At 33.8% G+C, this 14,256-nt stretch overlaps 1 protein-coding gene across 1 annotated transcript; it reads left to right on the top strand.

Annotated features, from left to right (window-relative positions):
• The first annotated feature begins 920 nt into the window (after positions 1-920).
• On the top strand, positions 921-14,256 carry TMA16 (translation machinery associated 16 homolog). Its single transcript, XM_026699955.2, has 7 exons — positions 921-1,003; positions 4,023-4,135; positions 6,773-6,810; positions 8,292-8,376; positions 9,069-9,217; positions 11,192-11,234; positions 12,727-14,256. Exons 1-7 carry the CDS (start codon positions 953-955, stop codon positions 12,863-12,865), a joined length of 618 nt encoding a protein of 205 aa, XP_026555740.1. The 5' UTR covers positions 921-952; the 3' UTR covers positions 12,866-14,256.

Below are 14,256 nucleotides of genomic sequence, written 5' to 3'. Positions count from 1 at the left end.
ACATCATGTCTCGCTCCATCCACCAATGCCACATTGCACCACAGACTGTCCAGGAGTTGGGGGATGCTTTAGTCCAGGTGTGGGAGGAGATCCCTCAGGAGACCATCCGCCACCTCATCAGGAGCATGCCCAGGCATTGTAGGGAGGTCATACAGGCACGTGGAGGCCACACACACTACTGAGCCTCATTTTGACTTGTTTTAAGGACATCACATCAAAGTTGGATCAGCCTGTAGTGTTTTTTTTCCTTTAATTTTGAGTGTCACTCCAAATCCAGACCTCCATGGGTTGCTAAATTTGATTTCCATTGATACTTTTTTTTCCCATTGATTTTGTTGCCAGCACATTCAACTATGTAATGAACAAAGTATTTAACAAAAATATTTCTTTCATTCAGATCCAGGATGTCTTATTTTTGTGTTCCCTTTAGGTTTTTGAGCGGTGCATGTATATAAAATTATATTCATCAATTATATTTCACTTTAAAATTAATTTTCTTAACTGGTATAATCAGTGAATAGAGTTGCAAATAAAAATTCCTATCAATGGCCTCATCGATCGATGTTTTTTTTTTTGCTTTCCAAAGAGTAATTTTGCTCATTGGCTACAACGACCTGCTGGGGAGGCGCCCGCGATTTCTACACTTTTTTTTCCTCCCAGCGGGGGAGGAATCACCGGCGCACAGCTAAACACCGACATCCTCAAGGCTTCTTTTCCCCTAGCAGGGTTCCCAGAAAGTGATTTCTACACGCTTCCTTCGTGGATTAGGAAGAGGAATGAATCCGACGTATTTTTACTAACTTTAAACGCGATGCAATAAGGACGCGCGGCGCGGGGCCCTTCTTTGAACGGAACGGAGCAGCTGCGGGGCCCGTCGATCCAGCCGGACGGGTTAAAAGTGTGGGACTCGCCCGGGTCCTGGGGGAAAAAAAAAAAAAAAAAAACCACGTGGATGTTTGTTGCCCGTGAAAGAGACGCGCCTGCTTTTCGCTTCGTGAAGATGGTGAGCTGGGGCAATGGGTGCGCGGCGGGGAGGGTCGAGCTGAAAAAAACGTGGCCCCTTTTTACCGCAGTGGATTCGATGGAGTTTCGACGTCCCTTTAAAGGAGCCGCGCAAACTTCGCGCCGAAACGTGTTTGCTTAGTTTTTCAGCCTTGCTGAAATGCATCCGTTTGGTTTGGAACGTATTTCCAACAAGGGTGCGTTCGTGGTGATCCAAATGCAATCTTACGCTTATGCAAAAATAAATAAATTATTTACTTGTTTCAAAGTAAACCTATTAGAGATTGCAATCTTACGCTTATGCAAAAATAAATAAATAAATAAATTATTTACTTGTTTCAAAGTAAACCTATTAGAGATTGCAATCTTACGCTTATGCAAAAATAAATAAATAAATAAATTATTTACTTGTTTCAAAGTAAACCTATTAGAGATTGCAATGGAAATTCTTAGATTCTACTTCGGGTCAGCCGTGCAGACAAATTGTTTCCTTGTGGAGTGTCATTTCTTTATCCTCTGATATTTCATGATTGCATGAAACTACCTGGGCAAGTTCATCGTCAGCTATTATTTCATCAGTATGCAATAGAATAGAATAGAATTAGAATAGAATTAGAAAAGAATAGAAATAGAATAGAATTAGAATAGAGTAGAATGGAATGGAATGGAATGGAATGGAATGGAATAGAATAGAATAGAATAGAATAGAATAGAATAGAATAGAATAGAATAGAATAGAATAGAATAGAATAGAATAGAATAGAATTCTTTATTGGCCAAGTGTGATTGGACACACAAGGAATTTGTCTTGGTGTAAATACTCTCAGTATACATACAGAAAAGGCACATTTGTGAAGAATCAAGAACATAATGTACAACACTTAATGATAGTCACAGGGTACAAACAACAATCAAATGATACTAGGAAACAGTCAATATAAATCTTAAGGATACAAGCAACAAAGTTACAGTCCTACAGTCACAAGTGGGAGGGGATGGGTGATAAGGAGTAGTGAGAAGATTAACAGTAATAGTAGTGTAGACTTTTGTAAATAGTTGAACAGTGGAATTATTTGTTTAGCAGAGTGATGGCTTTCGGGGGAAAAACTGTTCTTGTGTCTAGTTGTTCTGGTGTGCAGCACTCTCTAGCGTTGTTTTGAGGGAAAGAGTTGAAACAGTTTATGTCCAGGATGTGAGGGGTCTGTAAATATTTTCACAGCCCTCTTTTTGACTCGTGCAGTATACAGGTCCTCAAGTGAAGGCAGGTAGGTAGTAATTGTTTTTTCTGCAGTCCTAATAATCCACTGAAGTCTGTGTCTGTCCTGTTGGTTTGCAGAACCAAACCAGACAATTATAGAGGTGCGGGTGATAGACTCAATAATTCCTCTGTAGAACTGGATCAGCAGCTCCTTGGGCAGTTTGAGCTTTCTGAGTTGGTGCATGTTGGTGAAAATCTGCATAGGCTGATATCATGTAAAGTCATTATTATGTACTTGTGCCCAGACATCTGACATAAATATGTAAGCTGTCATTTTCTGGATGTAGTCTCTGCTGATGTCTACAGCACTCAAAGGCTGATCTGTATTGGAAAAGGCAGTTTTATAGGAAGGAGAGACAAATGACAGTTGGGCTAAAAATTTGGATATGCAATAGAACTGGATAAATGGCAGAAATTGAGGGATAGAAATGTTAAATTAACTGTCAACTGCATATAAAGAAAATTTGTATAAAATGTTTTATAGATGGCATTTTGCACCAACAAGATTGACAAAAATGTTTTAAAGATAGATCCTCTAAATATTGGAAGTGCCAGATGCCTGGTTCGTATTACCATATGTTGTGGACATGCCCCAAAGCCAAGAAATATTGGATGAAAATACATACTTGGTTAGAAAAAAAATGATAAAGCAACATATAGACTTGAAAGCAGAAAGCAGAAATATTTTTATTGGGCATCCTGCCAGAAAAATATGATAAATGGAATATGTATTTGATTTTACATGTATTAATTGCAGCCAGAATTGTAATTGCACAACAATGGAAAAATGATGAGATCCTGACAGATGAGAGTGTAATTAAGAAAATATTAGAATGTTCAGAAATGGATAGATTAAGGCTTACAAATAAGGAAAAAGAAGAAACTGAATATTTCTTGATATGGGACTTATTTTATCAATGGTTAGAAAATAAAAACAGAAATTAGAAATATGGGGATATAAAAAGGACAAATGAGATTTGTTAAAGTATATACATATTATTGTTATTTTAGTATTAATATTACTGTGATGAATACTACTGTAAACTTATGATTTCCTAAAAATAATTGTACCCAGACAACGCACTGTTTTTTTGAAATTGAATTTTTACATGTTATATAAATAAAACAAATAAAACATTAAAAAAAGGAAGGAGTGTACCTGGACGATCTGGGTGTTTGCAGTGGTGCAGGGAAAAAAGGTATATATGATTATTTAGCCCACTGTCTTAACTGCTAAGCCATTGCTCCACCGTAATATTAAACAGTGCTATTAAATATCACTGATGTTTTACATGTGTAATTTTATCAGCCTGAATTATATATTGTAAATATTGTAAATATTTGATTATTTTTCCATTTTTATCACTTCTTCAAGTATTTGAGTTCTATGGTTAGAATGCATTCACCTTTCATTCTTGTTGTCATTGGTGATTAAAACTAAAATGCTTCCTTAAAGCTATCACTATGCCAATAAGACATACAAAAGTTGGAAAAAAAACCCTGATGATAGTTTTATGAGCTTACAATGAAAGAATGCATCAGTTGATTATCGGTAGAGTCTGATAATAATTTAGGAACAGTACTGATTTCTATCCATTTTTAGGACTTGTTTATTTTGAAAAGAAGTACAGAAATATGTAAATAAGATCCTTATAACAATCTTCTATAGTTAAGTGTTATGAATATATGGAAGATGTTGACTGATGCTTGAAAGGTAAATAATTCTATTAAATACTTCTATTATTTTGACTCATTATTTCAGCCCAAAACTGCCAAACCAAAACGGGGGGAGCAGGAGAAGAAAGCTATCCATCCTTACAGCAGAAAAGCGGCTCAACTTACAAAAGAAGCACACAAGCAGGTTAAAAAGGAAAAGTAAGCTTTTATATATTTTCTGATGTTGAACGGTATCTGGGATAATATTCTTGCTTTAGAAATATTGATGGCTCAGCTGTTAAAGATGCTGAACTTTTTAGTTAGAAAGCTGCCCCAGCTCCCGCCTATTAGTTTGAAAGCATTCAAATGCAACTAGATAAATAGCTACCACTTTGGCGAGAAGGGTGTTCCATATGCCTTGGCGTATAATTATGCTGGCCACTTGGCCATGAAAGTATCTTTGGACAACATAGGCTCCCTCGGCTAACAAATGGAGATGAGCACTGCCCCTTGGAATCAGATACAGCTGTCAGGGGAAACTTTTACCTTCATCTTACTAATCTGCAATTTATTTAAGCGTGTATTAAAAATGAGATAAAGATATAAGCACAAATGACAGCAATCCGTTACTGTCCAGTTCTAAGATCTTTCATCATTTGCAGTGATATTGACCATGATTGATCTTACTATCGTGTTTAACTGAAAATAAGACTTGGTCAGAGGCACGGGGAAGAAGGCAGGCGATTCTGATAGCCCTCGCCGATCCGCAGGCAAGCTGAGAGACGCAAAGACCAGTCTCCTGCGGCCACCCATCTGCTCTAGCCCACTAACAGTTGGCTTTCCCACACCTCATGTGGTGCATCTGGATCGCCTGTCTTTCCCCATGCACTTCTGCCTCCGTCTGTTCCTGGTGCTGCAGCGTAAAGATGAGCGTCCTGCAGCCGCCAGCCACTCCAGTCCAACTCTTGGCTTTCCCGTAACCCACATGGCACATGCAGATTGCGTGTCACCCGCCATCTCTGCCTTTGCCTGCTGCTTTGACAGGTAATCAACTCACCTACACCGCCTGGGTTGTGGCTGCTGCTGGACACAGTCGGCACCCATGCACTCCCCTTCACTAGGACTTATTTTTGGGCAAGGTCTTATTTTGGGGAAAACAAAGTACAAGTGTGCTCTATTTCTGAAATTCTTTCGTTTTGATCATACGACACACCCAAAACTTGCATCATGCATGTCCTTGGATTGTCTTGAATAACTGCCAAAAACTGATCTTGCTGTGACCAATTAGTTGGTGGAGACTAGATCATTGATTTTCCACTGGTGCTAAAATTTTAAAAATCTAGTCTGTAGCAAGGTCACTGATAGAAATGCTTTTCTCTAGCATTCCTGATCAAGATCGATGACAAGGAGAAGTTAATATGCGTGTAACCCCCAGCCCAGGAATTTACAACTGAAATAGAATTCTTTATAATATTGATGCAATTTCTGTGCAAATAATCTTTAGTATTACTAGTACAACGCAGTACAATATTAATAAAACCTTCACTTTGAAACCTATTTTTAGATTATCTTTTTACTGGTGATTTAAACAATTTGGCTGTGGTGTTTTGGAAATAAAAATGGTAGCCATTTAAAATGTATTAGTATTAAACCTCTGGTTTATGATAACATGACATATTCATGTCCTATAATTTATATTTGTCAGAGATTTTGGTGCAATATATTTAGAGGCAGATATGTAGAAGTTAATCTTCAGTTAATGCAGAGTGGTTCCCAATTTTCTGTTTCTCCTTTTCTTCCAAAGTATTTGCCATGTCACCATGTGCTTTCTGTTCATTTAGCATAGAAAAGAATCTCAATGGTATAATAAAAACACACTTTGTTCCTGTTGCTTTGTTCATCTAAGTAAGAGATCTTGTAGAGGTGCAGGAGTTGTTTTTGTTCCAGCCTTTCCTGAGAAGTTCTAATGAGAAGAGGTTTTTGACAAGTCACTGTATCTTCACACAGCAGATAGGAATGGCATTTCCTTTTGCAGTAAAATAATCTGCTCAGTATTTCTAAAATGTTCTCTTCAGTTCATTAATCTACTAACTTTCTAATCTTGTCAGTTGTCTAATTCTGCAGAACTCGTTAAGTTTTGAGGCACTGTTAATGAATCATTTGTTCATTAGGATTGCTGGGAGTAATATCATAGAAATATGCCAGTGTCGTATAATTACATTATAACTAGATATAATAAATAAATGTACAAGTATAAAGTTTACCTTATTTATTTGTGTTCTCTTTATCTAAGATGTATGGAAAATAGATCATGCTTAAGTTATACTTATATAGGAATATAGAGTGAATTTTAAGGATTCACAAACTGGCATTCAACAATACTGTCACCAAGTCTGTCATCTTAGTCACTTTATAAAATGGTAAAATGTGAGTTAGATGGTTGCTTGGGGTGCTTTTCAGAGGTGTTAAAATCAGATTTTGCAATCTCAGAGCTTTTGTATGCCATAAGGAATAGCTAGTGTTATAGCAGATGATAAAATATATATTATAAACATCTTTATGTGTAATCCACCTGCTTGCCATTTAGGGTTAAGAATTCACTTGGTAAATAAAGTAGGTATTTTCTTTGCTAAACAGATTTCTTCTCTTTCAGAGAAAAATGGTTCATATGCTTCTATTTTACATATAAATGTAAGACATTTTTTAAAATTATTTCTTGTAGAGTTTCTTCAATTTATATACTTTGTTCAACTGGCTATAACATATTTTAGAAATTAGATTGTGCTAAATATGTCATGAAATTGCAACAGAATATAAAGTTATTAAATAAATACATTGTAGGTATTTTTTTTGCAGATTGAAAAATGAAAAGGCCTTTCGGCTCAGCATTGTAGGTATGATTTTGTAAAATTAATTTTTGTTACATATCTTTAAGTATTTCCTTGGAAGAAGTTCTAGCCAATGCTAATATTTTTTTTAACTTTATATCAACTATGTTTAATATTAGGTATCCTATTCTACTATTACTTGAAATTTTGGAATACTATTTCTTTTATACAGTTCTGATTTGTTTATTAGTATGTTCTATAACATTTGGAAGTTTGGGGTAATTCATAAACTTTCTTTAAAAGAGAATATTAATCACAATTTAATAGTTAGTTATTCACTTTTCATCTTTAAATACAAAACATATCTTTGAAATTGTGCATGTGAGAAACTAAAGAAATTTTAACAAACATAAAATATTCTTCATTAGTAAATAAAAAGCATTTATTACATTTACATCTTTAATTCTTTTTATAAATAACCAGATCTACTTTTTTATTCATTGTTCTGGCAATGGATAGTACACTAGCTGGCTTTAAAAAAAAATTAGATAGGAGGACTTCTGGTAAAGATTCATTATGTGTTAGACATCTCCAAAGGAGTGGACTTGACATTACGGTCAGCCCATCAACCAATTCTGCCTGACAAACTTTTTCTGAAAAAAGGAGTGATTGTAATATTATCCACTTGTACTTGCCACAGGTGCTTCTTGTTAGTAGATTGCAGGAACAGAATTTTTGTGGTTGGCTCAGGAATTGAGGAGCAAAGAGTTGATGGATTCCAGCTAAGCTCTTATCTTATATATCCTATGTGCATGCAAGGCTCACTGAGCCATGTTTCTTAATCGCTTTTGGAAATTGCTTTTAAACTGCTTTCTAGTCATTAGGAACCTATGCAAGTACACATGCAATCCTTAGCAAAGGAAGTTTTAAATATAAAATTAAGACATACACAGCAAAAGGGCGATTGAAACATCAATTTTGGAAAATTACAAATGGATTGAAGATCCAGATGAATTTGAAATAAGATTTTTGAAATTAATTTTAACAATCCTTTCCGTGGGGAAATGCAGTTGTTTTGAATTCTTAAAAAAAGAAACATGAAAGGATGGGACTTTGAAAGCTGGACACTAAAGGGAACTAGAAAGAACTAAATATTACAATTTAATAAGAAGAACACATTTGATTTACTAATAAAAGAAAACTGTAGAATACATTTTTGGTTTTGTTTACATTTTATAGATTTTACAAATATCTGTTTTGATAGATTCAATGTACATGTAGAAATATATAACTATATATATAAATTTGTGCCTATATTAAACAAACTTACTTCAAAAATCATAGATTTTTTTTCATACACGTATTTTTTCATAGTTTAAGTGGTTCTTTGTTTTTAAAAACAATATTGGTGATCAATAGCTAAAATAGATTTTTTAAATGCATTGGACTCATTAATGATTTGGAATAATTAACATTCCTGTGATATTTAACAGAAATATTGAATATCGCAATGAACTAAACTTTTGTTTTGCTCTTTTTTTTTGTAGGTGAAAAATTGCTTTGGTTTCAATGTCACCTTGATCCTGACAAAATGGAATACACAAAAAAAGAAGCTTCTGAATTAGTAGAAAAGTAGGTTTATAGCAAATCTGTGTTTGGAACAAGAATGTTGAGTTAATGTTCATAATTTTACCTGCTTGGTATGTTTTTCAAAATCAAAACAATATCCTGTTCTGTGTGGTACATTAGAACATCTGTTGATATATGCATCTTTAATACTTATGCAGTGTAATTTTAACATTTCATTTATATTAATTATAAGTAATTAGACACAGTTAAATTAACAATTCTAATCTAATTGTTTTTCTAGGATAATACATATTTGTTGTGTATTATTTATAGGCAACTATTGAAGATACTTTTAGACTCAAATATCCTGTTTCTGGATTTTGTAAATTGTTATTTATTTTAAATATGAGCTGAAATTAAAAAGTAACTAATTTGAAACATACACAAAGTAGTTTGAGAGAATATATACTTTCTGCTTTTAAAAAATCTTTTCCTGGCTAAAGAATTTCTATTAATGCTATTAATTATTTTGTCAGTCAGATTGCTGTTTAAAATTTGGATGGTTGATGACATTAAGAGAGAAGAACCTCTTATATTCTTAAATATTTTCTGAGGCAGTTTAAATGTCTGTGTTTTTGTATGTATTCTTTATTCTTTTAATATTCAAGATTATTTAGTGTTTCTAAATAATTGAAAAGAACTGTTATTTTTTTAAAAAAATAATGTTCCTAAAATGACAGTTTCCTGTGTTTTAGTTATTTGCAGCGATTTCGTGATGAGTTGGAGCAGATCGAACTGCACAATAGCATTAAAGGAAGACAGTCTAGACAGCATAGTTCCAGGGAAACCGTAATCAAGCAGACTATGGAACGTGAAAGACAACAATATGAAGGCTATGGCATAGGTACGCTGTGCTAAAAAGTAATGTTATTAAAACGTGCCCCAAATATAAGAACTCTGTGTCAACTCATAAAACATTCCTATGTCTGTTTTAGTAGTTGCCATAAAAAAAGGAGGGAGGAAGGAAATTTGGAAGGTCAGTGCAGCAATTTGGAAGCGAAAGTACATTCCAACTCTTATCTTTAAAAGATTGTAACTAAAATACCAGAGTTTTTGCCGGCAAATATATTTAATTGGAGAAAGTGAATGATAACACCTAGCCTGTGATCGTGCTCAATTGGAGAATCTGGTTTATATGACGTGGGGAGGGAGGGAAACGGGGCCACAGGTGATTGTAAATTACGTATGCCAAAGTTGGCTTCATACAGGGCAGTGCCAGTATGTCGCCTTTAATGAATCTTTTGAAGTTTTTTTTGAAGTTTGTCTCGAGAATCATGATTAAATTAGAGCAATTGTTGGAATCTTGATACTCTGCCTAACAGAGCAGTAACATGTGTTCCTCTTCTGAAGTAAATAAAAGTTGTTTTCTCATATATGATTCATACTTTATTCTCTGTATGCTGTTGAACTTTACTTGAGCTTGACATTCAAGTATCAGCTTCATGCAGATTTTAAAATAGATGGTCAGTGTAACCTTGTTTCTGATGAATTGATACAAGTTTAGACAAGTTTGTAATTTCTATTCAAATTACCCCGTCCACTTCACTTTCTATTTTTTTGTACTGTAAAATACTTAAGGAGAAATATTTATTTCCATATCTCTTGGTTAACTTGGTTCTAATTTGAGAAAAAATGATTTATACTGCTAGGGAGTGTTACTAGAAATGGTAGTTTAAGATGAAAAGTTATATTGACTAATAATCTTTAAAATGCATAGTTATTTCTATTGTCCTTTATTGAGAAAAAATGACCATTCAGTGGTGTGATTTTTTTTTCTTTCCCAGTATTTACCATTTCATTAGTTTGTCTTATCAGTTAATTATAGTTTTATCTGGAAAAAATATGTGTTTTTCCAAATTTGATAGGAAATATTTAAGTAGTAAATCAGACTAATTGATTAAAGTGGCTTAATTGGCTAAAAGAATATCTTTGATATGGCAGCATACAGTTTTTTTCTTTGTTGCAAATAGTTTTTTCTCCTGAAAGTACTTAATATATGTACATAATCTACACACAAATGGACATTCCGAGAAGATAGCAAGAGTTAAGTGTGATAACATTCTTTCTGTCAACTTGAGCTTCTTAATGATTGAAGGCCAAACTGATTTAAATGCAAATTCTCAAGTGTTTCTGATTCGTGTAATTTTATGACCTTTTCTGCTCACTGTTGTTTGGTGAATTGCTGCAGTGGTTAAATAATGCAGTTGTTAATCAAATCAAAGGTGCTGCAGTTGACAGAAATAATTGTCAGTTGCTAATCACCCAAATTTTGATTGCTTGACTGTTTCTGTCATAGTTGAACAAGTACAAGGACTGATCATAATTTACCTGCTTTTAAGGCCATTGTATTTCAAACAGTTGCTAAATAAATGGTTATAAATTGAGACTACCTGTAGCACTATTTTTCCAAATCCTCAGAACAATTAGCATTGATGGCATGATATAACCACAACACATCAGTCACATGCCAAAGTTTGGGGATATAATTTAACATACTAATATCTTTAACACATAAATAATTCCTATGAATCTGCACATTAAAATATTATTCCAAAATTATTTCAAAGATTCAGAAGACCAAATCACATGAATAAATACTTATCAGATATTTTTTTTTACATTGCTAACTAAGTAAATCTAATTCCATCCTTTTGAATGTATTCTTTGGGGTATCCTGTAAATTTGAAATAAGATATTTTGATCTGTCAGTTTTAATTTCTAAAATAAGCAAAATAAAGAGATGAGTTAGTCTCTTTCAACTACAATAACAAAAGTCCCTTAATCTATTGGTTGATCTAGATTCAATTTCTTTCCACAGAAATCCCTGACATTGTAAACTGTAAACATCTTCGATATTTCAGGTGAGTTATTTTCTAACTATCCCCAAATGGAACAGGCAGGGATACATTACTCCAGCATAATCACTCTTAATTTTTAAAAGAGGACACAGTCTTTTAGTCCGAAGTAATCTGGTATGAACAGTCTGTTTATTTTCCAACAATGACCTGCATTATATCAGTTTCAAATAATAAAACATTTGGAACATCATATTGTGTTACGATTCCTTATGTTATACAGAATATTACTTTACAAAATGGGAATTTATCATTTGAGTGCAAAAAATAATATTGACGTACCATAACTCAGAAATAAACTGAAAACATGGTAAGTGAAAATTGAGGGTTATGGTTTTGTATATCTTTGCCTTTTTCTCTATTTTTAATTTTATTAGTATTAGACTTTTATCAAAATTAAAATGTTATTATTGGTGTTACCTTAATTGCTTGACACAATGCCTGGGGAAATCCTATTTAGGTTGAAATCCACCTAGGTTTAAAGCTTGTTTTAAATCAGTGGAAGAAGTAAACATCATGGATATCATGGATAGTGGGCCTATTACGTTCCCTTTTGGCTTCATATTATTTTTCCAGGAAAAAAATAATAAGAAATCCTACTAGGAAATACCTAGTTAAAGTTTAGGCTTCCTTGAAATCTGTTCTAAAAAAAAAAAAAAAAGCAACCCAAGATCATTATTACATTTGGAGAATCTGTTAACAGTGGTCTTTTTACATTCCTGTTCTGCCTTATTTCAATTCCTAGGCAAAATACATGATAAATTCAGCCTGTGGTTTGAGTTAGGCTTCCTTGAAATTGGTGTGAAAAACCAACTACACGGATTTTGAGATGCTTTTATGGCTGGAGTTTTTCTTCTTACATTTCTACTCGGCATCTGGTTACATGTGGAAGGAAGGAATTACTTTACAGTACACCAGTGGTTCTTATCTAGCCCTTAGTGAATAATCTAGAGATTTTTCCAAGTTTGGGTCATTCACGTTTTAGAAGAAGTCGGCTGCAGAAACTTTGAGAAAGCAGCGCATGTTAATTTCTCTCCCAAATAACAAAATCCAAGAATGTAATTAATTGAAAAAGACAGGCGGAAGGTTGCATTAGCAATTTTTTTTCTGATAATGCAGTCAAATTTTCTTTTTAGATACTTTCCTCAGGCTACAATAGATAGGATCAATTTATAAAGTAGGTAGAGCATTTTACATATAAATTGGACCCAAAATAGTTTGGTTTTTCTTTAATTTGATATGGGAGTTATATTTAAGTATTGTAACCCTATTTTAGAGTATACATAGTAGTTTTTCCTGTATTTCCTTCATCATGGGAATTTCAGTAAAGTCTTTTGAAACAACTCTTCTAATTAGGGAGCTTTATTCAAGGGTTATATTACAAAGATCTTTCTAATTAACGTAAAAATGTTTTAATTAGGAGCAATGATTGATCACCAACATAAATATTGTAGTTTCCATCACCTAATGCTTGTCATTTCTCTTCCATTTCTACCAGAGACTGGGATGGAGACCTGAAGAAGCTACCAAATATTAAAATGAGAAAGTTATCCAGTAAAGATCTCTGTAGTAGTAGAATGGAGAAGGCAAACACTGGAGCTGGAAATGAATTGCTTGCAACACAGGATGTGGACTAAAGAGAAATCACTGGGATATCTGCAAACCAGTATTTTGATTGTCTGTGGCAGCAAGAAGCAAGAAACCTTCCTTTCAATCAACCATGATTACCTGCAGTTCTGACCACTACAGTTTATAATATTGCATTGTCTTTTTTAAAAAAATATATAGCGCAATGTGTGTAAAGGTCATAAAAATACTTGATGTTTCATTGATAGAGCCACATTCTGATTAGTCTAAATTAACCATTCTAATGAGTCCTAAAATGCAACAAAACAACAGATTTAAAGCTTCACGAAGCAAAAGTCTGTTTTTTATCTTCCACTTCACCGACTACCTTTCCCCAGTTGTTGTTCTTCAAGAGAAAAGTATCGATCTGATTGTCATTGCAATAGGAGCAAAGTATTTTTAGGGGTGAACTTAAATGCATCTTCCCATATCCCCAAAATGTAGCAACATTTTTTAACAGTGCATTCTGGCATCAGAATTGGAAGCATGGTGCATTGTATCACTTGAGAGGTTGGGCTTAAGGAATGTGGTCTAATTTTGGAGGAGTTACTATTAAGGACTCTATATAAAGCTTAAGGTACCCCTCACCTCCCCTTGAATTCTTCAAAACAGTAAAAATAATGGGAGGAATTGTTTCCCCATTCTCTTTAACATTAGCTCTTTTTACAAAAAGCTTTCCTGCTAAGCATACATAGGTACATAATTGTGTGTTCCAGTCTCTAGTTTATTTATAATATTGTATTGAATTGGAATGAATAAAATACAGGCTTTAAAATAAGATTGGAAAGAGTTAAAATACGGGCTATACTGTATTGAACAAAGCATATACCGATCAGCCTATTCAAGATGCCTTCTTTCTTGGATTTGACCCTTGGGTTCCTTAATTGTACAATATTTCATGTGGTAAAAGTTGTAATATTTTCATAATTCAAAATTACTAATTTTTGGATAAGCAAATAACTTGATTTCACCAGTTTTTCTTCAGAGAATCTACTAGTGGGCTTTCTACTTCGGTATTGATCTGTTTTCAAAACAAAGTTCCTTAACACTGATTTATAAATCAGATCTTGAAGCACATATTCAGGCTACTGAGACGACATTAAACTACATTCCTGAAGAACGGGGAAAGAGAATGCAATCCTGATTTTTTCTTCTTGAGTTAAACATTTGCTCAGGAAAAGGACTGGACTACATTTGGTTTCAACCAGGCCGTTTCTCACTTAAATGTCATCTGAAGCACTGAGACTGCTTCTCGGGGCATTTGATAAGGCAATGATATCTTCCTCAAGTTTGAAACTTCAGACTGGAGTTCTGAAATTCTTCAGACTGGAAACACAAAATAGTATAAATATATAATAAAAACATGATTAGTTTCTATTAAAAAAGAAACAATTTATAGCCA

The sequence above is a fragment of the Pseudonaja textilis genome, chromosome 6 (genome assembly GCF_049901715.1).
Source record: "Pseudonaja textilis isolate UNSWEBS1 chromosome 6, rPseTex1.2, whole genome shotgun sequence".
NCBI classification, from domain to species: Eukaryota; Metazoa; Chordata; class Lepidosauria; order Squamata; family Elapidae; genus Pseudonaja; species Pseudonaja textilis.
Note: the sequence above shows the minus strand (reverse complement) of the source record. Positions and strands in the feature narration are given on the sequence as shown.

What these genes read in the sequence shown, in the direction of transcription:
- TMA16 (XM_026699955.2), top strand. Translation starts at nt 953, where the DNA reads ATGTTTGTTGCCCGTGAAAGAGACGCGCCTGCTTTTCGCTTCGTGAAG. An exon ending in CTTTTCGCTTCGTGAAGATG is followed by an intron (nt 1,004 to 4,022) that starts GTGAGCTGGGGC and finishes TCATTATTTCAG; the next exon opens with CCCAAAACTGCCAAACCAAA. An exon ending in CTTTCGGCTCAGCATTGTAG is followed by an intron (nt 6,811 to 8,291) that starts GTATGATTTTGT and finishes TTTTTTTTGTAG; the next exon opens with GTGAAAAATTGCTTTGGTTT.